This window comes from Paroedura picta, chromosome 12 (genome assembly GCF_049243985.1).
Source record: "Paroedura picta isolate Pp20150507F chromosome 12, Ppicta_v3.0, whole genome shotgun sequence".
Classification (NCBI taxonomy): Eukaryota; Metazoa; Chordata; class Lepidosauria; order Squamata; family Gekkonidae; genus Paroedura; species Paroedura picta.
In genome coordinates this window covers 27602277-27627367 of record NC_135380.1, presented here as the reverse complement: position 1 = coordinate 27627367, position 25091 = coordinate 27602277, and the positions used below count along the sequence as shown (strand labels likewise).

General features: G+C 44.1%; 1 protein-coding gene across 7 annotated transcripts in view; it reads right to left on the bottom strand.

Moving 5' to 3' along the window:
- The window catches only part of TET3 (tet methylcytosine dioxygenase 3), a 93479-nt gene that overhangs the window by 59237 nt on the left and 9151 nt on the right, over nucleotides 1-25091 (bottom strand). Inside the window, exons 1-2 of one of the 7 annotated variants that reach the window (XM_077305470.1) lie at nucleotides 16581-17009; nucleotides 14956-15012 (exon numbers count right to left, since the gene is read on the bottom strand). The exons of 1 other annotated variant lie outside the window; for it this stretch is intronic. In XM_077305470.1, coding sequence (XP_077161585.1) covers nucleotides 14956-15012; nucleotides 16581-16604 — 81 coding nt within the window. In that variant the 5' untranslated portion in view covers nucleotides 16605-17009. Of the gene's footprint in view, nucleotides 1-7571; nucleotides 7633-9019; nucleotides 9044-14955; nucleotides 15013-15245; nucleotides 15465-16580; nucleotides 17010-25091 lie in introns of those variants that run through there. 5 more of the 7 variants (XM_077305474.1, XM_077305472.1, XM_077305467.1 and 2 more) reach the window with 5 other exon arrangements.

Below are 25091 nucleotides of genomic sequence, written 5' to 3'. Positions count from 1 at the left end.
ACTGTGCGGCTATGCCAGAATCAATGGGATGAAATTAATTCAAAATAATTTTCTGCTAAACATCCGGAAGAAGTTCCTGTCAGAGCGGTTCCTCAGTGGAACAGGCTTCCTCGGGAGGTGGTGGGTTCTTCTTCTTTGTAAGTTTTTAAGCAGAGGCTAGATAGCCATCTGACTGAAATGCTGATTTTATTAATTTAGGCATATTGTGAGTGGGTGGGCAGGAAGGGATGTGCCAGTGTTTGTCTCATGTGGTCCTTCCTTGCATACCCAAGGAATTGTTAATCGCCACTGTGGGATGTAAATATTTATTTAAGTTATACCGCTTTTTCTCTCCCTTATGAGAATCAGTGATTGATTTTTCTCCCTTATAACAATCAAAGTAGGTGGACAGAAGGGACTGTGTAGGTCCTTGGCTCTTGTGGCCATTTCCTGCATTCTGTAGGGCAGGGGTAGTCAACCTGTGGTCCTCCAGCTGTTCATGGGACTACAATTCCCATGAGCCCCTGCCAGCAAATACTGGCAGGGCCTCATGGGAAATGTAGTCCATGAACATCTGGAGGACCACAGGTTGACTACCCCTGCTGTAGGGACTAGATGACCCTGGTAGTCCCTTCCAACTCTATGATTCTGTTCTATGCCACTTGCTTTTAAAACACAAACACACATTCTTTATTAACTTTACTTGTATATATATTATACTTTAGCATAGTTTCTCTAATTTTGTACCTTATTCCTTTCTTGTATGTATTACACTGTTCTTAGTGTACATTCTCTTTGCAATCTAGTTTTATTAAATTGTTGGTTGCATTTATTTCACTTGGCATGTCAATGAAAAAGGCAGATTAAGGAAATGAGCAGATGAATGCACACGCACAGAATAACAGAGATTATTTAACAATATTCTATACGATTGTGCCACTTCTGGAGTTTCTCAAAGCCTGAAGAATGTTTTAGGGATTTCTCCATGGTGAAAAAGTTGAGGAAGGCTATTCCAGCCTTTAGCAAAGGGTTTTTAAAAATCTTTCCTCTTCTTTTATGGATATACAGTATACTTACTAATCTACATGGACCCCCCTCCACACTCACACACACTCATGCTGCACCACATGGAAAAGTAACTCAGTATTCCAACCGTCCTGGCAGCAACACCCTCCTCCATTCTTAGCCAACAAATCCAGTGGGATAGATAGAACTGAGTGGCAGCCAAAACTCTGACTTTAGGCTGGATCCAAAAATCTATGTTTTCTACTCTGGTACTTTCTCCCAGTTCATTTTCATGCATTAACAACATCAGATATATAAGAGCTTTGCATTCTATCAGGTTACAAAAATAAACTTTTTTTACTTTAACAAGGTACAACAAAATATTTTATTGGCAAGTATTTAAACAGAAGGGTAATTCTCTTAATATTTTCACAATGTTGGCAAGAGAAATCTTTTTCCACCTGAAGGGGAAAGTGATATCATGTGATACGGCCTCTGCTTTATATTCCATAGTATATGGAAAGGCAGGCTTTACAGGGGGATCAACTCCCCCATCCTGAAGGTCAACCAAAACTGCTGTAAATTAGAAAAGAAAAACACATCTTGGTCTCTCCTAATAAATGTGGGAGGCATCTCAATAAGGAACTAGTTAGAAAAACAGAAGGACCAAGAAGATTGCAAGTAGACACACTAGTCCACAGACACTCCCCCCCCCCAAAAAAAGAATGTAATATCACAAAACTCACATCTATCACAAAATGCTGTGCATGGTTTCTAGTGAAAACCATTGTAACAACTGGGGTTTTTTGAGCACATTATACCAAAAGTATAACTTCTCTAAAGTAATCTAGGTTGGTCCTGGCTAGGGTTTACTTTATTTAAAACTGTTCTATGCCATCTTTACACCAATACAGAGTCGCCAAGGTGGCAAAACCCCAAGGGTTCCAATCACTGCCACACTTGGCAGCTAGATGTACTGGTTAATAGTGGTTACTTCTAATCTGGAGAACTGGTTTTGATTCCCCACTCCTCCACATGCAGCCAGCAGGGTGACCTTGGGCTCATCACAGTCCTGATAATGCTGTTCTCACACAGCAGTTCTCTCAGAGCTCTCTCAGTCCCACCTATTTCACATGGTGTCTGTCGTGGGAAGAGGAAGGGAAGGTGACTGTACGCCACTTTGGCCCATTATGTGCGGAGTGGAAGGTCTGCATTCGGGGTGGAATGGTGGCGGGTAAAATAACCAATTATGCACGCTGCAGGCGGCAACTGGGTGCAGAGTCAATGTATGCCACTGAAAAAGCCGCGTTAGCGAGATGCGAAAGAAAATGGAGCTTCCCGGGACCAGGGTGCAACCAGAAGCAGCTCCGGAGTAGTCGCGTGCATAATCGGATACTCTAGGTTTTGCTGCCGTTGCATTCCGTGCGTAAGCGGTTTGCTTCGCTTCTTCCTTCTCCGCGTTCTCCATACCGCTGTTTCAGCAGCCGTGCATAATAGGCCTTTGAGATTCCTTCAGGTAGCAAAAAGTGGGATATATAAACAAACCTTCTTTATAAGAAAACTGAGAAGGAAATAGGGGGAAGTGATAGCTGGTGCCTTGTCGTGCTAACATATCTTCTTGTGCCGGAAATTACATCAGTGCATTGCCAGCCACATCATTACATTGGCAGTGAGGCCTCCCTCCCAGCAATGAGTCTCCTGCCAGTTCCTAGCCTCATGCTGGCCATCCTAGTCATGAAATAGAGGAATAAACAGAGATGGAGAAAATGCAGTTTTTACTGATCCATTTTTATACTTCACCTCTTTAACAGAGTCTCCAGTGGAATGAAAGCTTGAAGAAATTGTTTTTATTTTCTCTTCCCAGCCCTTCAAGAAGAGAGATTTTTTTTTTTTTTACCACAGACCTTCCCCACCAGAAACACAGTTAACATCCTCCACTTCCATGAAGGTGATCAGCCTCCAACTGGGGCCTGGAGTTCTTCTGGAATTACAAGTGATGTCCACACTACAATGATCACACCCCCTGGAGGAAATGGCAGCTTCGGAGGCCAGACTCTATGGTAGCCTTTCACCTTTTTTACCATTGAGAAACCCCTGAAACATTCTTCAGGCTTCAAGAACCCCAGAAGTCACGCAATCATGCACAATATGGTTGGGAAGTAGAGCTGCATAGGCACCCACTCGGGGCCCCTCCCCTTGTCACCCCCTCCAGGCCCATCTTTGGCCACTGGGGGGCAGGGACAGGTCACCATGATCATAAATGGTCATAATAAAATCAGAGTCCAGTAGCACCTTTTATTTTCATTTTGAATAAATGGTCATATCACTCAATACATTTTAACAAAATTTAAGATATATTAAAATTAATTAATTTGCACCCATTCAGGAAATCCTTCCAGGGCTGTCAAGAAATCCCTGAGTTTCATGAAAGCCTGATTGAGAAAGCTGCTCTAAGGCATCACATCCCAGTGAACTCCCTCCCCTCCATTCCTACGTTTCCAGGAATGTCTCCAGTTGGAATTGGCAAACCTACTTTCAAGAGACCGTACAGACCTGTATGGTCTCTTGAAAGTAGGTTTGCCAATTCCAACCTGTACCGTACAGACCTGTATGGTCTCTGGGAAGTAGGTTTGCCAGTTCCAACTGAAGACATGCCTAGCCCTTATTTATTTAAACACTACCTTTCCCTCTATAAACCGGACAAGGTAGTTTACAGATACATATACAAAGCACAACAAGCAAACACCTCCCCCCATGGATAAACCATAACTTTGCCCAAAAAAGTTATCGGCCATCAAGTGACAAAGCAGAATATAAACTGTCCATCCCAACAATAATAATTCAACAAAAAGCCCTCTGAAAAATGTTCTGCAGCCTCTTCTAAGCATCAATAGGCCATGCTTGTCTCACCTCCTCTGGGAGACATTCCAGATGGACATGCAAGCCAAGAATGATCTTACAGAGTGATGTGACAGCACCAGAAGAAACAAAGCTAGCCTATGGGCTCACACCAGAAGAGACTGCCGTTCAGATACGTGCCCATCAGATTATGAAAGGCTTGATATAAAACCAGCACCTTAAACTGAGCCCAGAAACAAACAAATACTTAACCAATCTACTTTGGTACTGCTATGATGTGTTCATACCAGAGTCCTTTAATCAAATGTAGTCATATTTTGCAGCAGTTAAAATTTCCAAGGTGGCTTTAAGCATTTGTGTCCAAATCTCAGCCATCTGCTTAACTTTCACAAAAACAAAAAACACCTAAAATAGATTGTATTGCAAGAATCAAGCATTATTGTTGTTGTTTTTAAGCCCTCTTATTTATTTATTTATTTATTTTCATTTTGAAAATTATATTTTGCCTCAAGATTAGATGAATCCTTAGGTCAGTTTATGCCAGGGGTAGTCAAACTGTGGCCCTCCAGATGTCTGTGGGCTACAATTCCCATGAGCCCCTGCCAGTGTTTGCTGGCAGGGGCTTGTGGGAATTGTAGTCCACGGACGTCTGGAGGGCCGCAGTTTGACTACCCCTGGTTTATGCCATTAAAAACCAGGGGTGAGCAGAATCCCACATTAGGAGTCATTCTCTTGAAAGACAGGGTGATACTTTCGGAATACAGCAGAACTGGCCAACTGGTCTTGAAAGACATGTTATCAAGGAAGATAATGTGGTGGTTCCATGACTTTTCTCCTGAAATAAATAATTACTTCAGAAGGTAAAAGCACTCCTAGGCACTTGCAGAAATCTATTTCATGAAAAAAATTATATCCATACTTTGCTCCTTAAAAAGGAGTAGTAGTTCTTCAAAAGGGACAGTTAATATTTTTCTGCTGCATGTGGGGCAAGCCCCCCCCCCACTGTAACAACCCACATCCTGGCTGCTAAACCCAACACTGATCCAAGAAGAAAAATACCAGCTTAGTGTAGTGGTTAGGAGCGCCGACTTCTGACCGGCGAGCCGGATTTGATTCTCCGGCTCCTCCTCCACATGCAACCAGCTGGGTGACCTTGGGCTCCCCACGGCACTGATAAAGCTGTTCTGACTGAGCAGTGATATCAGGGCTCTCTCAGCCTCACCTTCCTCACAGGGTGTCTGTGGTGGGGAGAGGAAAGGGAAGGCAAATGTAAGCCGCTTTGAGACTCCTTTGGGTAGAGAAAAGTGGCATATATAAGAACCAACTCTTTTTCTTCTTCAAGTCTCATTGTACTCATGGCATCCCTATTCATGGGTTAGTCTCAGCCCACTCATGGAAGAGGTAGTTTGCCATTATCTTCCTTTACATAGCAACCCCTGTTTTCCAAGAAGGGATTTGGCTTTTTAATTGTCTTAAATTGCATGACATCATCCAGTTTAAGTGATATTTTGGCACTTCTTAAAAACTTATGGTGTACCCTTTGATGTTGCATACTTTCCTATGTACTTCTATTTTAGACATTCCTAATTTATAATTGAAAATTTTGATTTAAACCAGCCATCTTTTTTCTTGGTGATTTAAAAATCATGCTTTAAATCAATCCATCTTGGCTGAGAGTTCCCTGGATATCTTCCTGAGCAAGGCAGCACTCCGGGGTCAGTTCCAATGAAATGTTTAGAGTCCAAAAGGTCTGTCTTGGAGTGGTTTGCATGGGTGCTCCCCTGTGAAAGTGTCTACTTTAAATGGTTTGTTACAGTTTGTTCTTTGATAATCCTGATCTTCAGGAATCCAGTCCCTGGTGGAGCAATTTTTTCATGTGCAAACATGCATGCAACAACAGGACTCACTCCAGAAGTCACTGCAGCTAATGAGAAGGCCCTTGAAAGGTGAAAAGAGGGGAGTGAGTTGCAATGTGATCCCACACGCAGTCCTTATGGCCCTTTCCCCTCTCCTGATAACTTCTGGGTATTCCACATTCAAGACCTGTAAAACGCTGACATGGTTTCTCCATCATTCTCAAGAAAATAAAGAGCTGCACCAATCACAGGATATAAAAAACAATGACAAGGCCAATGGTGCAAATTCAGATAAAAATATTTTATTATTCAGTTAAAGTCTCCAAAAATTCCCCAAAATATCAATTACAAACGAAAGTGCTAGAGCTTATTTTGTCCTTGTAAAAAATAAAAGTAAAGCTTTCCAGCACTCCATCAAAAGACTTTGCAGTACTCAAAATTAACAAATTGATATTGTAAGACATGGATTTTAACTTTTTAATATAGTATTTGTTTGTAATTTTAACCGTACTTATGGAAACTCAGTATTGTTATAACTGTATTACAGATTCCCCTGGCAAAGCTTTTTGGGGAAATGCATAGGGAATTCTTGTTTTTTTATTCTCTGCTGTTCTCACATTTTTCCATTATCAATCAGTCTCACCGACAACATCTATTTCATAAGCGCCTCCCCCATTTAATAATCTATAGTTGCATAAGACACCCCATAAGACATTGCATAAGACACCCCAACCCTTCAGTAGCCTTTGCTGTTAGTTAATAGTGATGGATTGAAAAGCTTCCCTTTCCAAACTGCCTCTTGTCTCGCTACACTTGCTTTGCTACTCCGTAATAGCAGTAGTAGAAGCAGAAAAACTGGTTTTTAATACCATGCTTGTCACTACTCGAAGGAGTCCCAAAGTGGCTTGCAAACACTTTTCCTTTCCCCACAACAGATACCCTGTGAGGTAGGTGGGGCTGAGAGAGCTCTAAGAGAACTGGTCTGAGATAACAGCCCTAAGAGAACTGTGACCGGCCCAAGATCACCCAGCTGGCTACATGTGGAAGAGCAGAGAATCAAACTCAGGTCTCCAGATTAGAGGTTACTGCTCTTAAACATTACACCAAGCTGGCTTTCAGTAGGCCTACTACTCTCCTTTCATGTATCAGGGAAGCTGATCACCAAGAGTGGTTAAATGCAAGAAAGGATGTAGCAACTCCCGTGCCCCTTTAACAGTGGTGTAGAAAAGGAAGTGCAGCAAGTACAACAAGTATTTTGCGGAAGTCAGAAGAATACCGGGCAAAATTCCATCTGCTCCGACTATAGAGAAGCTAAGGAGCTTTAACCCTCTCTTGGCCAGACTTCCACTGGTCTGCTTTAAGCACACATGAACGTTTGTTTGCGCTACATCTGCAGTTGACCTGCAGTTGAATATGGGGAAACTGCACAGAACGTACCATGTTATGAAAGCGGCATTAGATTTGTGATGGCCCATTCTCACAAGACATACCACAGCCATGAAGTTAGAAGTATGCTTGTAGGAAGATGCACAAACAACAAACATCCTGGTATGAACCATTCCAAGCTGGAATCCAGTTCTAAATAATGTATGTAAAACACACATTTGCATTCTATATATGCTAAATGTTACTAAGCTTACCACTGTCTAAGCAAAAAGCAAGATTATCCAAGATAGAAACATTCTGAAATTCTTTTGCAGTTGCCAAATCCACATTTGGTTGCCATGTGATAATAGGCAGAATTGACGCAAGATATTTTAACACCCAAGCCTGGATAATCCTAATGGCGCCATTTCTTCCTCTTACACTCCTACTAATTTATGGGGAACAAAAGATATTCTCTTGCATAAACCCCAAAATACACTACCTCACCTTGAATTATGTTAACGTCACCTCTGAAAATGAGTTCCATGAAAGCCAGAGAGGTTTGGGGAGTGGCGCTTGAAAGGGGAGGGACTTAAATGGTTTGGAGAGGGGAGGGACTTCATAATGCCATTGGGTTCACCTCCCAATTTTCCCCAGGTGAACTGATCTCTGTTGCCTAGAGATCAGCTGTAATTGTGAGAATTCTCCAGCCACCACAGGGAGGTTGGCAACCCTAAGGCCAGCCGCAAATGTTAATGCAGCTGAGAACTAAGCCACCTGCATGTAGAACATTTTAACCATTAACAGGCCTTGAAGAAATGGCTGTAAGCAGGATTCCTTTGCCTTCCCAAACAGCCATGTTGCTTCCATTAAGAGAAAACCAGCATGTGACAATATTCTCCAAGCAGAACACGAATTTGAACAAGCAGCATCACCAAAACATGTAGTCTATCCTTGAGATAAGGGACGGGTGCCAGCTAAACCATGGAACTAGCTTTCCCAATTTTCCTTCTCCCCCCTCCTCCTCCCACGTGCCGCAGCAACAACTGTGAGCTGCAAGGGAAATCTTGCTCACGCACGAGACGGATGCCGTCACTCCTTTCGCCATTAATGCCTGGAGACAGGTGACTAAAAATAGCACAGACGAAAGAAGCACTCTTCCAATGCTGCAGTGGTGGGAGGGAGACGAGGGCCTCTGCTTGCGTTTGATGTACGAAAGCTTTGGGCTGAAAATAAAATACGATGCAGAACACAGCCTTCGGAAGATGCAGGCCACGTTCTTCAAGCACCAAATGGATTCTGGTCTCTCCTCGCTCCCTTTTCTATAAGGGAGGGTGAGATGCAATTTGCAATATTGCACTATGACTCCCTGGCTGGTTAAGCTTATTCCTACATATATCCTTCTCTCCTTTTACTCTCTGCTTTCTTCTCTTTCCCAGAAACGCACGGAGTCAGCGGAATAAGAAACAGTTGGAAGCTGTTAAATCTCACTTAAAAAAAAATTACTAGTCTCCAACACCTATCCAAATCTGCCCGTTAAAATACACATACATGCACACACAATTAGAACATTTATTACAACATTTTAAGCCTGCCTTTCTTGCCATAAAAAATGACTCACGTGGTGTTGTACAGGATCCGCCATACAACACATATCTTCCCCATATTTTAAGAACTATGTTCCAAAATGATCGGAATGAACACTGAAAAGGGAGGAGCTTAAACCATTTCCTATGCAAAGAGAGAAAAATAAACTCGGTTGGCCTCCACAGACCATTCCCATGAAGAGAAGTCCGATTCACCATTGGATAGCAACGCTGCTTCCATCAATCCCTTCCTGTGTTTCCAAAGCAGGCCACTGAAATAAGAACACTGTAATCAAGGTAAATTTGAGTGCTGCAATCATCCCAAGGAATGAACCTGGGAAAGGGGAGAAAATGCTGCTTCCGCCTTACCTTCCCGCTTCCCGTCCATAATCTGCAATCCCCACTACTGTGCCAGGGTTTGCTGACTCATGGAGATGCGTACGCACAGCCTGCAATGTTTGTAAACCTAAAAAGCCACGTGCGAGGAGGCGATGCCATCCAGTTGTGAGCACGGGCTGCCAACCGCACACGGAGGCCACGTCTCCGGAAGGGAGTAGGGGAGGAAAAGGTGCTGTTCAGTGGTCTAAAATTAGGTACAGCCACTTCCAATGTCCTTCTGTGTATTTGATCAGCAGCACGGCCTTAGGAAGCGTGCGCAAGACGGCAGCAGCAGGAACCCATTCCCTGGATTCATCCAAGCTGATTCACTGTAGATATGACGCCCTAAATGAACCGTTCCCACTCTTTTCCTTTTAATAAAATGGTTGGAAGCTGGGTGATTCAGCGAGCTGAATACAAGTTGCAGCTTTTTAACATTTTACAGTGTTGCAACAAGAAATTATACCGTTGCATGTATCATTTCTGAATCAAGATGTACACCTGGAAAGGGAATCTCCTAAATGAACATTAAAGGACACCTTGCTGAAGCTGATTGGGAGACTCTTCTGGAACATGATTCTACCCCACCTTCCTTCACATGTATGCATCTGCAGCTTCCAAAGGTAGGTGCAGGTTCCGGAAGAAGATAAATATACTGTAAAATTACTTGCGTTAAAAGCGTAAGGTAAATACTTTCCAATTGCTTTTTTAAAAATAGATCCTTATGGCTCAGGAACATTCCATACTTTCTAAGACTAGCTGCAATTACATGCAATGACAGCTGGAATGGTACAGTGAGCTTGTAGGATTTTGCAGTGTCCCATTTCAGACTGCAGGTGATGGTTGCTGTATTGTTGAATGCCTTAAAAACAAACCTACAAACTTCCTGCATGCAGCAAACACAAGGAGTGACGCTAAGCCTCCATTGTTCTCTATTGCACTCGTTTACTAAACACAGGGAGTTTTAAAGATAGAAATGTTGTGACATCCTTCATTGACAGGGCTGCATTTAAAAAAAAATGTTGTCTAATTGGGTGCCTTGACCTACATTGCTTATGCAAATTACAGAAATTTACATGATAATGTGCTAGTAATCATAGGAAAGGGCGCCAAAGCTTCATCCCCAGCTACTGGAAAGCCAATTCAGTAATGCTTCTGGCTTTCAAGAATTCAAGAAGCACTGCCCATGCTTTAAATAGAGCTTCTCAACCATATGGACTAGAAACATAGATTTTAAAAGTTGAAACCAAAGCTCTTCAAGGAACCAATTTATGTGCACAGTATGGCAGCACACACACAGCCCTGACTACATCAAAGTACATGCATAAATAAAGTGATGAAGTCTTGGGTGTGGGACAGTCTGGCTCCAGAGGCAGGAAGCTGAATCTTATGTGCATGCTCACTGAGTTCCTACTTGCTCTTTAAACAGAAATAGGATATCTGGTTCTTACGCGTTTTCTTACATGTGTCCTTGTCATGCATGTAAACTTGCATTGTGAGGGACTGCAAAAAGGGAAGCTCACTGAACTGAAGAATTAAAGAACCACTTGCAATTTTAGCAACACATGCCCTCACTTAGACATGCAGGAATTTTGAATCTTCAGTCTACATCCAATGGTTTGGCTCCATCCCTCGCTGGCTCCCTCCTTCCTGCCACTCTGTACTCAGAAGCTTTAGCTCAGTAGCTAGTGCATACACAAGGTCCCAGGGTACAATTCCTGGCATCCCATCCAATTTAAAGGAAACAAAGATTGGGAAATACTACCCGGGACATGGGAGAGCCCCTGCCAGATCAATGGTCTGACTCTATCAAAGGCAATTTCATATCTTCATAGGATTACACCAACAACATAAACCATGGCCTTGTCAGAATACAGAACCCATTGGATTAACAGGAGCTAAATCAATGAGAGGGAAAGACATTGGATGGGCTTAGGCTGCCCCAGTTCCACTCTTCCATGCATTCATAGCAAAGTACCTCCCTTGGGGCATGGGATGCTGCCCTTGTCTTGTGTCTCCTCAGCAATCTGCCCCAAGACTCCCATGTAGGTTCTGCAATCCACATCATGGGAAAACTAAGCTCCTAAAACTCAACAGGGTTTTGAAACCCAAAATACCAAGAGTGATCAAGCTGCAGATTTTAATACCAAATTGGTTGCCTGGTCTGCTATGGCTGTAGAGGGGAGGGATGTTTCAGAGATAAAAGCTGGCTGCTTTGTTTCCGCTTCCTGCTTTCAGAAGTCTTCCTGAAAGGTATTCAAAAGGGATCATTCGGGAGATCCAGGGATGGCTATTTGTTTAGTCAAAAAGACTGGTCCATTTCTCTTTTGTAAAGTGTCTTCTACTACAATGTTACTAAACGTAGATTATTTCCCAGATTCCCAAGCTGAGAAAAAGGCAAGAGGGGGCCACAGCAATTTGGGAAGGCTCTTTCCTGTCTTGTGCATTGGGTAGGCTTGTATCAGATAAAGAAGAAACATGTAAGTGGGTACAATATTCTCCACTACTTGAATTGAAACTGAACAGAGCTCTCGAGGACAATTTGTTGATACGAATGAATACAGTTTTAGTAATGTATTAGAAAAAGAATCTGTTATTTTCAGTGGTTGTCCAGAATTTGACAATTTATAGAATTTAATAAATATATCTATTGTAGACATTGATGGGCAGGAACAAATCAGACCAGATACCACAACTTGATCAACAGAAATGGTTTATTGTTCATCACAATCATAGCATGTGTAATGAAAATGTGCAATAAAAATATTGGCAGTAATTTGTTTCATAAAATATTATTTAAAAAAAATAACTTCCATGTAACTAAAAGTTTGGTTCTGGAGGTTTGAGTTCTATCTTTTGTGCAGAGGACTATACTCTTGAAGTCAAAGCTGAACCAACTTCTCACCACCATCTTTGGGTGGCTCAGTCAACCCAAGGGGCACCAAATTCATGTAAAATCATCTCCCCCATACCTGCAGAAGGGAACGGCAGACCTTCACCATTCACAGATTTGTGACTCATGGTTGCCCTTATTCACAGTATGACCACATGATGCAGTCTCCAGCCTATTTTTACTCCCACCAAGGCATCGTCGGAATCATTACAATGCTACATCTTGTGAGAAATTTGGTTTGTTTTGTTACCCCTTGCCTTCAGATACTGACAGATTCTGCAGTCTGAGTGTTCTAGAATGGACCGTCACACATACAAATGGTAATTTTTCAAACTGAATGCTTGTTAACCTTTCTGCCACTGCCTAGCCTTCTATCAATTCTTCCCCCTCCACATAAAGGGAGTTTAGCCAATAGAAGCTAAAACCCCTCCAGCCTGCCCTGTCCTTCTCTGACACTAGAACAGTGCAGGCTTTTTCAACATAGCCAAATCTGCGGTGCATGACAGCAGTGAAGAAGAGGAGCTATACAAACAAACTCCTGTTTACAGAATGAGGCAATTTAATATGACATTCCTACATCTTCCTTGTCTTTCTCTTGCAGGGTGTGTGTGTTGTTCTGCCATCAGACAGCTGTAATACAGTAAAGAAGTACACGTAGGTTTAAAGCATTCTTACTGGAGCCGGAGCTACTCAAGGAACCTAATCAGCTTCTTGGAGCAGCAATGTTTTTTAGGGCACATTCAAAGCCATTAGACACCTAGGAATACTGTATCAGTCTCCCAGAAGGCTGTGCTCTTTCATCAAGCAGGGCAGCGCCACTGGGCAAAAAAGCATCCTGGGCTGTCCCCAGTTCTTCCAGAAATGTTGTGTCCTTCTGACTGGAACATTTGCACAATGAGACTCCTTATTCGGACTTTTTGTCATTGTAAAATGTAACACCACAGTTGTGGATTCAGATCAGCCGCTGGGTCAGCTCAAAACCTCTCCAGCTCTCAACCTTTAAGTCCAGGACTGGCCAGCCTAAAACACTGCAGGTTTTTGCTGCGAAAATATCATTCCCATTGGTTAAAAGTTTTTGGTGCCTTATCTTCCAGTAGGAAAATCAAGATGTAAGTGTCAGAACCGGACCCAGCAAACTGTTGCTCCAGCAGGACAACATAAGAGCTGGCCTCAACTCACACACAAACTCACTAGAAGGTCTTCTAGCAAGCCTGGCCTTCCCCACTCCTGAAACATGTAACATGGGACAATAATTCCCACTCAGTTATTGCTAATCATACCAACAGTGGAATCCTTCTAAGCCTGTTGACTTCAATGGATTTAGAAGGGCTTCGAATTGGGCTTTAAGAACATATTCATAAAGAACTTTAGTCACTTTAAATCCATGATTTAAATACCATTTTATTATTATCAATACATTTGATTTCAAACTTGCTGAACAATAATATGGGACAATTTAAAAAGAAGCAAAATCTTTTCCCCATGTTCAACGACTTTTCTTTTTTTTTTACACAGACAAATTTAGAACTCACAAAAGAGTACTCATTATACCCCGATGGATTTCCAAATTCTTCAAATAGCTGCAGCAACAATTGCCCAGTATGAGGCGGAGGAGAACGGGAAAGCACTTTGCTTGAGGCTGGAGCCAAAAGCAAAAAGTCCTCCATTCTACTGCATGGCATTAAAAGGAATCTCCATATCCCCCCTTCTCTTAGCTAGTTTTCCTGAAATGCTAGGTACATATTTTATTATTTATTCATTGACAAGATTTATTAGCCATTTTTTCAAAATGTCAAAGCATCATTTCCAAATTCCCCTGAAACTGGTGTTTAGGCATACAGATATAACTGAGTACTTTGAAAACATGGAGAGGCAATCACCACTGTGAACTCAAACAGTGACAAAGGAAATATTCAGATACTCTGAGATCTCAAGGGAGATGCGACAACTTCCATCCCCAAAGGAATGTCTCTCCCCCTGCCCACTGTCCCAGGAGCAGGAGAATCTTCCAGTGGCTAAAAGTATGGAGTGGTCTTTACTTACTAATTCATTAATGGAGGTCTTATTGCATGCTACAGCGGCAATCTGGCCGAAGACAAAGCCTGTGAGAACACAGTCCAGCTTGACAATAGGGATGCTTCTCACGCTGTTTATAGGGGTGCAAACCTTTTGCCCTTAAGTTATGATTTCCGCATTGCCTTTTAACAAACTGCTCACAAAAGCCAGCCGTGGACTCATTCCCCCACCTTCATTTTCTATTCAGTGAGAACTCCCACTAATATAAGCTGTAATGTTGTGCTCAGAATTTCATCATCATTGCCTACTCCAGAGGATTTTCCCACGGAGGCAGCTACTCTCAGATTGTTGGGTGCATGGGGAAAGCGGGACCTTTGGTTGTCAAGTTACTCTCAGCTTGGAGCAGCAATACACAAGGTAGCAAGGGTGGGTGGATGGTTGAGACTTGAATAAGCATAATGATGAAACTAAGTGAACCTTCCCTTGGGACATCCTTTCTATGCACGTACTCTCCCCCACACACCCCGGAAAAAAAGGAAATTAAGTCAGCCAAAGTTGCCATTTTGTACCTCCTCCGCACATCTATCATCTCCAGCTACCTTACAGAAAGGTTAAGACAATTGCCATGGTTACGTCAAGATGTCGTCATGCCTGCTTCAAAGCATGCAAGGCTCATCTTTGCTAATTTTGCTAGCCATTTTTGGGACATGGGGGGGGGGGAGGAAGCCCACATCACTGTTTTTTCTGTCATAAACCCAGAAATTAAAAAAAAAATCTTTTAATGAAACATTCTCCTTGTTGCAAGAGGAACTGTACCCCGAGAAACCCCTCACAAGTCAGCAGAAAACCCAAACACATGAACAAGTGCAGAGGAGGGGGGCAAGGCTCAGACATTCAGAGATGTAATACTCAATTGCCATGCCCTCCGCTCCGGGGTGGTCCAGTTCCCCCCTCCCCCAAATCCCCTTCAATACTTTTGTCTTTCAAAAAAAAGAAGAAGAATGAGAAGGAACGGTACCTCTGCTGCTGGCACCGGTCCCTGCTCCCTGGTTTCTTTATTGTCCTTTATTTCCACCTGCAAAGAAGGAACCTATCAACATATTTTTGTTTTAAAAAGCACCTGGAGTCCAAAACTCACTTTGCAGACCCCGGCTGTCCAGCAGTACAGAAGAGAGAAGCTTTATTCACAAGGCCCTCGGTGGGTTATTTAAATGTTCGTCCTCCATTTAGAATAATCCTTTCGGAAGGGGAGGGGGAAACACTTGCATTTTAAAAGCTCTTTGGACATCAAAGGAATCCATTTCTTACCTGGCTGAGCCTTTAGTCCGCACCTTCCCACTCCACTGGCCAGCTTCCTTTGCTGCCCTCGCGCCCCCCTCCCCAGAAGATCCGCCCCAGCCCTCCTCAGCCCCAGCACAAATCCATCGTCGCTACCAAGCAGCCATCTTGCCTCATTCTCCTTGAAGCCGCGTTACAGACACCCTGGTGCATTCAGGGGCTTTTCTTCTGCCAGACGCTAGAGTCATTATCATACTGCTGAGCTCCCAGCCCTTCTCCCTCCCCCCACGCCTCCCCTCCCCAAGAAACAAACAGGGTGGACGTGACATGCATGCCCAGCCTAAGCCAATCCTTGCAGGCTTAACAGCACACAGGAGGAGGAGGGCAGAGAGGGAAGGCTGAAGACTGGCTGCTGCAGCCTCCTCTCTCCGGAGCTCTCACCTGCCGGAGAGCGCAGCCAAAGACAGGCTGATCTACCAACCCCTCGCGCCAGCTGGAGCCAAGGATCTTGCACTATGGACGGGGAAAAGACTTTAGTTCTCCTCCTGAATGTACACACTCTGTGGCCAATGTTAGCTATATTGCAAGAAAGGAGCCATCTTTCAGGACCCAGGGGAGTGACTTCATTTATTGCAGTGACTGTGTTCAGTCTTGGTTATGTCAGTGTTACATGAGTCAAGTGAGAAAAGAGAGATGTGTGTCTCATCTCTGCAAGAAGCATGCGCCGGGGTGCTCAGGCCATGGAGGTCCTCCAGCACATGTCCAGGATAGGGATCTGGCACACCCAGGTTTGAATCCCCACTGCCATGGAAGTTTGCTGGATGACTTTGGGACAGTTACTCCCGTCTCTCGGCTTAACCCTAACCAACCTCACAGGGATACTGTGAAGAAAAACTAAAGGAAGGGAGATGTTGTGCGCTGCTTTGGGTCCACATTAATACTTAGCATATAAATATCTAAATAAAACAAACAGATAAACATGTAAATTGGTGCTCTGAGAAGGCTGGCTGGGAGGAGGGGGTCGCAGAACCCCATTGCTTGCCCCAATTTGCAAACAGATGAAAATCAGAGTGGGGTTAGGGAGCGGGCAGGAATCTGACAAGTGCCTGCAGTTCCTTAGAGACCTCTCACACTTTTGCAGTCCATGGATGCAATCCATGCAATCCAATCACTTCCAGACAGAGCTATTAATTAGAACGCTACAAAATATTCTCATTGCTACTTATTCTACTTTTCATTATACAGCATGACAGAGCATATTTTTGTAGGCAATGAAAGACAGCTACTGTCTTATCCCAAAATATATGCCCTTTCTTTGCACAAAACCTCTACAGGAACAGAGCAGAAATGAAGGGTGGCACCTACCTTCCAAATACATTTGCTCAGCATATTCAAGGGATCCTCTCAGTCTGTCATGGACATTCAGACAGGCATGAGAAATTACATTGCACTGTGTTCTTAAAGAGAGAGCTCTGCACCCAGGCACATTCTACCCTGCGAAATTTGCTCAGACTTGTCCCATCATCTGTAGAACTCCCTCCCAGATTGAAATCAGCTGCCTGCTCTAAAAGAATTCACCGTCTCATAACGTGGCACATTGCTAGGCTCAGTAGATGCAGGTCAACTGGTTGTGGAACCTGTTTGTGCACGCCAGAGGCTGAATTCAGCTCATGGATACAGATGAGAAAATTTTACAGGAAACTCAGGAGCAGCAGCCATCAATGTATAAGGCATACATAGTGGTCTGAAAAACAGAAAGGCTGTGCTAGGGTCATAGTTCAGTATTCCTAAGCTACTATGTCACACCCTGGTGCTGACCACAGAAATGGGCATTCTGAAGCTCTCAGGTTTCCGTTTTAAAAAACCAAATTTCTAGTTCTAGTGGTTGATAAGTCAGACTACAAAAATAAGCGAGTGGGGAATGTCTGGTAACATCTCTGAAGCCTGGGAAGAAATCAGTAGGATTTTTCTCACTGTCCCTGAAAATAGTCTTAAATGGCCTGAATCAGTCTTTGCCTTTAGGCAGGGGTAGTCAAACTGCGGCCTTCCAGATGTCCATGGACTACAATTCCCATGAGCCCCTGCCAGCATGTGAATGCTGGCAGGGGCTCACGGGAATTGTAGTCCATGGACATCTGGAGGGCCACAGTTTGACTACCCCTGCCTTTAGGGATGCTCGGTGACAGTAAACATGCAGATCAATGGACAGATCTTGTGATTTAGATAAGATGCAAAGCTCTACTTTTCTTGAAGGAGAATTTTGATCTCCCTTCTTTATGTGTCATTCTCCACTTTGGAATTCCCACTTTCCTGCCTACCACAGCACTCAGGCAAGTTTAAACTTCAGAACAACTGCTGACAGCAAGGAGCATTTTACTACAGAAGGCCATAGAGCTGAAGGGTCATAATATTCTTGCAGTCTGAAGCCCCTTAACAGGAAAATAGGTTCTGAGGAGGATGTAAATAAATTATTTCAAGAGACTACAAACACTTTGCATGTGTTCAGACTGCTTTCCCCTCTCTACACAGTAACCATACCCATATATCTAGTTCATATTGTAGGATAATAAGCAAAGGGCTTTTTTGTAGGTGGGCACTTAAATTCCCTCTTATTCCCTTCCCCAACCTATTTTGCCTTTCTTCCGGGCAGCTCCCCACTCTCTCTGCTTTCTCTGCTTCCTTCTCTTATTCCCATTCAACAACCAGCCTTTCTTTTATCTACCCCGCCTAGACTTAAACTAGTTGAGCACTACATATGAACTTCACTCTGCTTGGTTTGTTCAGGAATCTGCTAACGCCTCTTTAAAAGGGGGCTATGCCAACAATACTGAAAGAGGGGTGATATGGGCTTTGCTGGGAGGCCTGTTATTTAAATCTGTGCAGATCACTCGCCAATAACTCCTTCTGCAGAAGCTTCCTGAACAGGTGGTGGCAGTCCAGCTCCAAGCACTTTTGGATGAAACATTTCCAAAACCTGTTTCAATTGTGTTTTAGACCCATGGGGGGGGGGTGGACAGAAAATGCCTCCTTAGCCCTGATGGAGGACCTCTGCTGGGAAAGTGAAAGAGAAGTCCTTTGGGTTTTGGGGGGCCTTTCAATGGCCTTCCATACAATTAACAAATATCTTTCTGGATTGGTTACCTTCATTAGGTGTTGGGGCACCACGCTCTAATGACCTCGCTGGCTGGTGTTGGGACAGCATTGTTTTGCCCCAGGGCATTTATGATGTAGGGTTCTAAGAAGTTCAGTTTGCTCCTCCATATTGTTTAACATCTACACAGAGTCACTCAGACAGGTCATCCTGACTTGTAGGATTAAATGCCATCAGTTTGTAGAAGTTATTCAATTTTCTCTCCTTTCCATCTCCATCAGGTGAGGCAGGGGATGTCCAGGGAAGCTGCCTTCAGGAGCCCCAAAGCTGCTTGCAAACACTTTTCCCTTCCTCTCCTCACAACAGACACCCTGTGAGGTAGGTGGGGTCGAAAGACCTCTAAGAGAATTGCTCTCAGAGAACAGCCCTAAGAGCCCAAAGTCACCCAGCTGGCTCCATGTGGAGGAGCGGGGAATCAAACCCGGCTCTCCAGATTAGAGTCCACCGCTGTTAACTACTATATCATGCTGGTCCTGCATGTGGTTATACTCCCCTTACAAGAACAGACTTACAGCTCAGGGATGCGATTATATCCAAATCTATGGTGGACTGCTAAGATTTTTACGAGGTTTAGCTGGATTGCCAGTGGCAGACCTTTCCCAAGAAGCAAGACCTAGCCACAGTGAACCATGCTTTTATCACTTCCAGATCAGATAACTGAAATGCTGTCTTCATTGCATTTCCCTTGAAGATAGGTGGGAATTTCAGCTAGTCCTGAATGCCACAAGCAGGACAGTTGTCCAGCATTCGCTACAGGCAACATATTACACAAGGATTTCAAGAGGTCCAGTAATTTTCTGATCATGTCCTGCTTTTCTGATCATGTCTGATCATGTGAAAGTGCCGCGCATGTGCGATTTCGGCCGCGCATCTCGCATGTGTGCATGCGCGGCCTGGCTGCGCATGCGCGCTGCGCGGCTGTGGTTGCACATGCGTGCATGCGTGGCTGTGGCCGCACATGCGCGCTGCGCGGGTGGGGCAGTTGCCCCGCCGGTCCCCAGCCGGAAAAAGGTTGGGGACCACTGTATTGGGTGATATGACTATACATAGCCATGTTGACCTGTTCCCATTTCCCAAAATGGCTAATGATGGGCTTGGGGGGGGGTGGGAAGGGGAGGGGCCGGAGTGGGCATGTACACAGCTGTGTTTCCAAACCATATTATGCATGAATGTGCCACTTTTGAAGTTGTTCTAAACCTGAAGAAAGTTTCTTGGGTTTCTCAACAGTAAAAAGGTTGAGAAAGGCTGCTCTAAATTCTCAAAAGTGCTATATAAATGATGAGATGTTGCAATTATTTATTTATACTACTACCATTGCGCTGAAAAATGAAGTTCCTGTCATTGCTGAAAAGCCACTGATGTAGTTAACTCCTCTGTTTGACTGGAATCTAAGGATAAATACAGCAAAATCATTTATACAACCAGTTAGTATAAATTTTATTTGGCCATAAAAAATAGATCCAATTTCGCTAGGGACAAGCTCTCATCAGAACCTTAATAAAACAAGATTTCTGTGTTATCTTGGAAACTAATAGGATTTTTCTAGCATAATCCAGACCACTTTTTATTTTGCAGGAATAAATTATTAGTCTCCAAATCAGCACTGGACTCCTATTTTATTTTGCTGCTATTGACTAACACAGTTACTATCTGGCATTACCACACAAATCTCTTTGCCCCATTGGTATTTGAATAACCGAATCAACAATATTTGACTATTACCATCTCTCTCACGAATGACCTTCTAGCAGAGCTGGTTAGGTTTTTAACAGGCACACACAAAAGCTGCATAAAAGCAGCAAAATACAATAACTGTATGCACAGATCCAACTGGCCAATAACCACCACCTACCACTAAGCAAAGAAGGCATCTTGAAGCTAAGCAACTGATTTGTTATTTACTGGCCAGCAAATGAGAAAGTCTCACTGGAAAAGAGTAAAGGGGGAGGGGCATTGTTTTTCATGGGTCAGGGAATACTAGTGTCCCACATTGGAGATCCCCCACCCCTGCTGTGAACCTTTGGTGAAAAAATAAAGCAGTGACCATTCACCTTTTCCCCTCTAATCAATAGTGACCTCCAGAACAAAAATCCATTCCTCTTTTCTATTGCAGAGGTCTTCAGCCGCTGCCTGCCTCAAACACACCCACAACTGAAAAATCTTACCCATTAGCCACAGAAACATTTTGCATTTAACAATCTCCCCCACCTTGTATTTAAACAACACCCAAGACAGTGCTGAAAGAGCCACGTGATCCAAAAATCAAATCACAAGCCCTCGTCTTTTATAGCCTTGTTGTCCAACTGAACAAAAGATGCAGGGCAAGTGGACCTTTAGCAGACAAATTGCTAGAAGCACATTTTTGAGTTATACAAAACTCTTTTGTAGACTCAAGCAACCAAAGGGGGAAAATATTTTTAAAGCCATATGTTTTAAAGAGGATGTTAAACTAATAGAGTTCTAAAGCAAAGGGATAGAAAAACATGAATTATGTTAAATGGCTGATTTTGCTCAAGGCATACAATGTCTGACAAATTAAGTAGTAAAACTTTTAAAGAACAGTGCAATCTTGAACTGAGTTACATTCTTCTAGGCCCATGGACTGCACTACAATTGCAGCTTGGTCTCACCTTCCTGGTGGAAAAGCATTGGCCTTTTAAGCAGTACTTACATTAGTTTCTGGATTTAAGGGGCCCATCTGCACATCACTTGATATTGGTCTATTATTGTGCTACAGTAGCCATTTGATATAGAATTATATTGCCCACACAAAGAAAATCCAGTTGAAAATAGTTGCTATAGCACTAAGATAGCTCAATTCCAATGATCCATGGATATTGCACAATTAAAGTGTGCTGCATCTGGAAGCAATTTTGACTTTCCATAGATAAACACATAGCAGCTATGAGACCGTGCTAGAAAAGAAGCTACCTAAGAAAGCCATGCAATAAATGTAACTGCACATCAGAAAAGGATATATTCCACTTCTTTAACTGAACATATATTTATGGATAAAACAGGAAACCTTTGCTGGACTGTGCTTATGACACCCCACTTACACACACACTTCAAATATATCCCGATGTTTGCTAGACAATCTAGAAATACAGGATTTCACATCTCCCTCCATATTGGAACACTACTGTCCCTAAGACTCTGGACTTATGAACAGTGATGAACTGGAAAGTTAAAATGGCCCAGGAATCTATAAGGCAGCAACTCAGGGTCCACTCAGCTCTAACCAGGGGCACCAATGATGTGCACCGGCTTACCCATTTCCCTCCCCACACCACCCCCAGTGTCAGTGGTGCGGAAGTGATGCTTGAACTGGCATCAAGCAATGCAATTGCTGAAGGGTGCAATCCAAGTGGCCCCTAGGGCTACTGCTCCTGGCCACCAGTGGCCCTTTAAGGTAGTGGTCCCCAACCTTTTTCGGTCTGGGGACCGGCAGCAGCAGGAGGGCGATTGTGGGGCCACGCATGCCATGCATGCGTGGCCGAAAACACTCATGCGGGGATGCATGCGTGGCCGAAAACACTCATGCGGGGATGCGCAGCCGAAAGTGCAGCGCATGCACGTTTTTGGCTGCACATGCCACATGCGCACATGCGTGGCCCTGCTTCCCCCCCCTCCCACAGTAAGAAGCTTGCCGGGCCGCAAGCTTGCGGCCTGGGAAGTTTCTTATTGTGGGGGGGGGGGCGGGGAGAGGGAGCCATAGCCGAGTGCCAGGGCCTTCGCGGCCCGGCACCGGGCCGGAGCCCGGTGTTTGGGGACCACCGCTCTAAGGGACTCACTGAGAAATTTCCCTCCCTGTGCATCTATGAAACATTTCTGTCCACATCCAAATTACACTCCTCTCGGACTACAATGATGGCGCAGGGTGGTAAGGCAGTTGACTTGCTGTCTGAAGCTCCGACCATGAGGCTGGGAGTTCAATCCCAGCAGCCGGCTCAAGGTTGACTCAGCCTTCCATCCTTCTGAGGTTGGTAAAATGAGTACCCAGCTTGCTGGGGGGTAAACGGTAATGACTGGGGAAGGCACTGGCAAACCACCCCGTATTGAGTCTGCCATGAAAACGCTAGAGGGCGTCACCCCAAGGGTCAGACATGACTCGGTGCTTGCACAGGGGATACCTTTACCTTTAGGACTACATCACTTAGTCCACAACAGAAGTAAGGCTTATTATATTTATATATCCATGAATATTTGTTAGCATCCATTCCTTTTCATCCTTGGGTCTACCTTTCCTACCCTCCCACTGTCAAAAGGTGGACTGAAACTTTCTAGGGGAGGGATCTGTCCTTTTGCTTAAGCTGCTCTGTAAAGTGCCCTATGCATCAATATAGTAGTAATCATAAAATAACAGTCATATGTGTTATTAAGCATAGAGTAAAACATGTGCTAGAAGTTTTTTCTTTACTTACACTCAGTCCCTATAAACTAACTGGGGTGATGGATTTCATGAAACAACCATGCTCTGTACCAATATGATTTTACCAGAGAGCAATTTTAGCCCATTTGAAAATACCATCACTGTCGGCATGGAAACTACATTCGCACTTTCTTGAGCTGAGCATCACTCACAAGCAGTCATGAATGTCAATGGCATAGTGGGTGGGGAGAAGTGAGTGATGGTTCTTTATCTGTTGACTACAGGGAGAGAGACGTGGACAGCAAGGATCCTGGACCAGCTGAAGAGATGCTCTTTGAGAACAAATCAAACCCGGCTTGCCAGATTAGAGGTCCGCACTCCTAACCATTACACCAAGCCGGCTCTCAGAGGCTAACCAGATGATTTGGAAGTTTGTCTGAAATAAATAACCAGCTTCAGCTAACAATAGATTTTTGGTAGGTCTGTGGGCCCAACTTCCCCTTGGCACATGGGAAATGGATCCAAACAAACCACAATAAAAGAAGAGACGTAACAAGCAAATCAGTTCCTCAAGAATTAACAAGTTTTAGTCACAAGATCAATAGGTTCACTGATGCTGAAAAGCACAAACACATCCAACTTATCTCATTTGACATTTAGGGAACACAAGCACCTGTCACTTGTGCTTTGTACAACTAGAAAAGCAAAAATTTCAGGAATTTTGAAGCAGGGGGACAAGGACATTTTTTTCAGGGAAAAATGAAAAAATGGGTGGAAATGAAATACATGCAATGCTTACTGTCCTATCAACCATAAACCAATTTTACTGCTTTAACAAAATCCATAATTTGACATTTAGTTAGCATATAAAGTTGCAATAGTTGACATATTTATGAAATTTATAACTGCCTTTGTGTTATACAAGCAAAATTGCAAACATACGTAAATAATAGAAAGAAAACTGTAAGCTGACGCACCCCATGCCATCTTAGCACACATACCTTAATTTTTGCTTTCTGGTTATAAAGAACTAAAGTCTTGATGAAACTTTCAGTTTTCCTCTAAGGCTCCGGAGCAATTTCTGCCCCTTCTCCTTCTGATCACTTTTTCCCCTCCTTCAAGGTAGTCCAATGAGCTACTTTCCCCCCAGTCTGTGGGTAAATGTGTCACTGCGGTTTCAGGGAGAGGTGAAAGGTCAACCATATCAGGTCAAAAGGGCAACACAAGGCATGCAACTGCTGAGAAGCATTGAAAGCCCTGCATGCATCCTTCATGGTACCCTCTGAGGTGCAAAAATCCATTTTGGTATATGCAGACATATGTATTAGTCCAGTGGTCCGCAACCTTCCGGTTGCCGCAGACCGCTGCTCCGGAGTGGCGGGAGAGGGCAGCCCGGGGCCCCGCACACGCGCAGCAGCCCCAGTGCAAATGCACGTGTGCGGACTGCCACGCAAACGCGTGTGCGCGGCAGTCCGTGCACGCGCGTTTGCGCCGCCGCCATGCAGGCGGCCGCGGCTCCCTCTCCCGGCCCCTCTGGGCCGCGAGCAAATCGGCCGCCAAAGTGGCCGATTAGCTTGCTGCTCAGCAAGCTTCTCTTCCCCCCCCCCTCCCAAAACAAGAAGCTTGCCGGGCTGTGAGCTAATAGGCCGCTTCGGCGGCCAATTTGCTCACGGCCTGGCGAGCTTCTCGCTTCGGGGGGGGGGGCGGGAAGAGGGAGCTGCGGCCCGGCGCCAAGGCCTTAGCGAATTAGTCTACACCAGAGGTAGTCAAACTGTGGCCCTCCAGATGTCCATGGACTACATGTCCATGAACGCTGGCAGGGGCTTGTGGGAATTGTAGTCCATGGACATCTGGAGGGCAGCAGTTTGACTACCCCTGGTCTACACCTTCTCTTTAAAAGCATTTTACTCATTTGAAAAGAGAAAATATTTCATAGGCGCTTATTTCAATACTCCCACAAATTTCCACCAGGAAAACTGAAAACAAGGACCTCAGGGGGGAAAAACGGGGGGGGGGAGCAAAGCATTCCCCCCTCCTTGAATTATCTCTCTCCCCCCCCCCACCTGCTTTCATATCTCTGTGCACAACAGACAGCCGTTCTGGCACTAAATTAATCAGTATTTTAGCAAAATTGACCAAGGTGTGTTTCTTCTTAACCAAAAACAAAGCAAGTAATAGGGCACTGGAATGCCAGTATGGTGTATCAAATGTTATAGTATAATAAACAGACTTCTAAGGAGTCTTCAAATTTCAGTTGTTTCTTTAATGTCCAGAGTATTAAACTGAAAAACTGTTATAACAACTGCTACTCCTAGAATGCCTTAAACTAGTTTCCTGTTGAAAACATTGAACT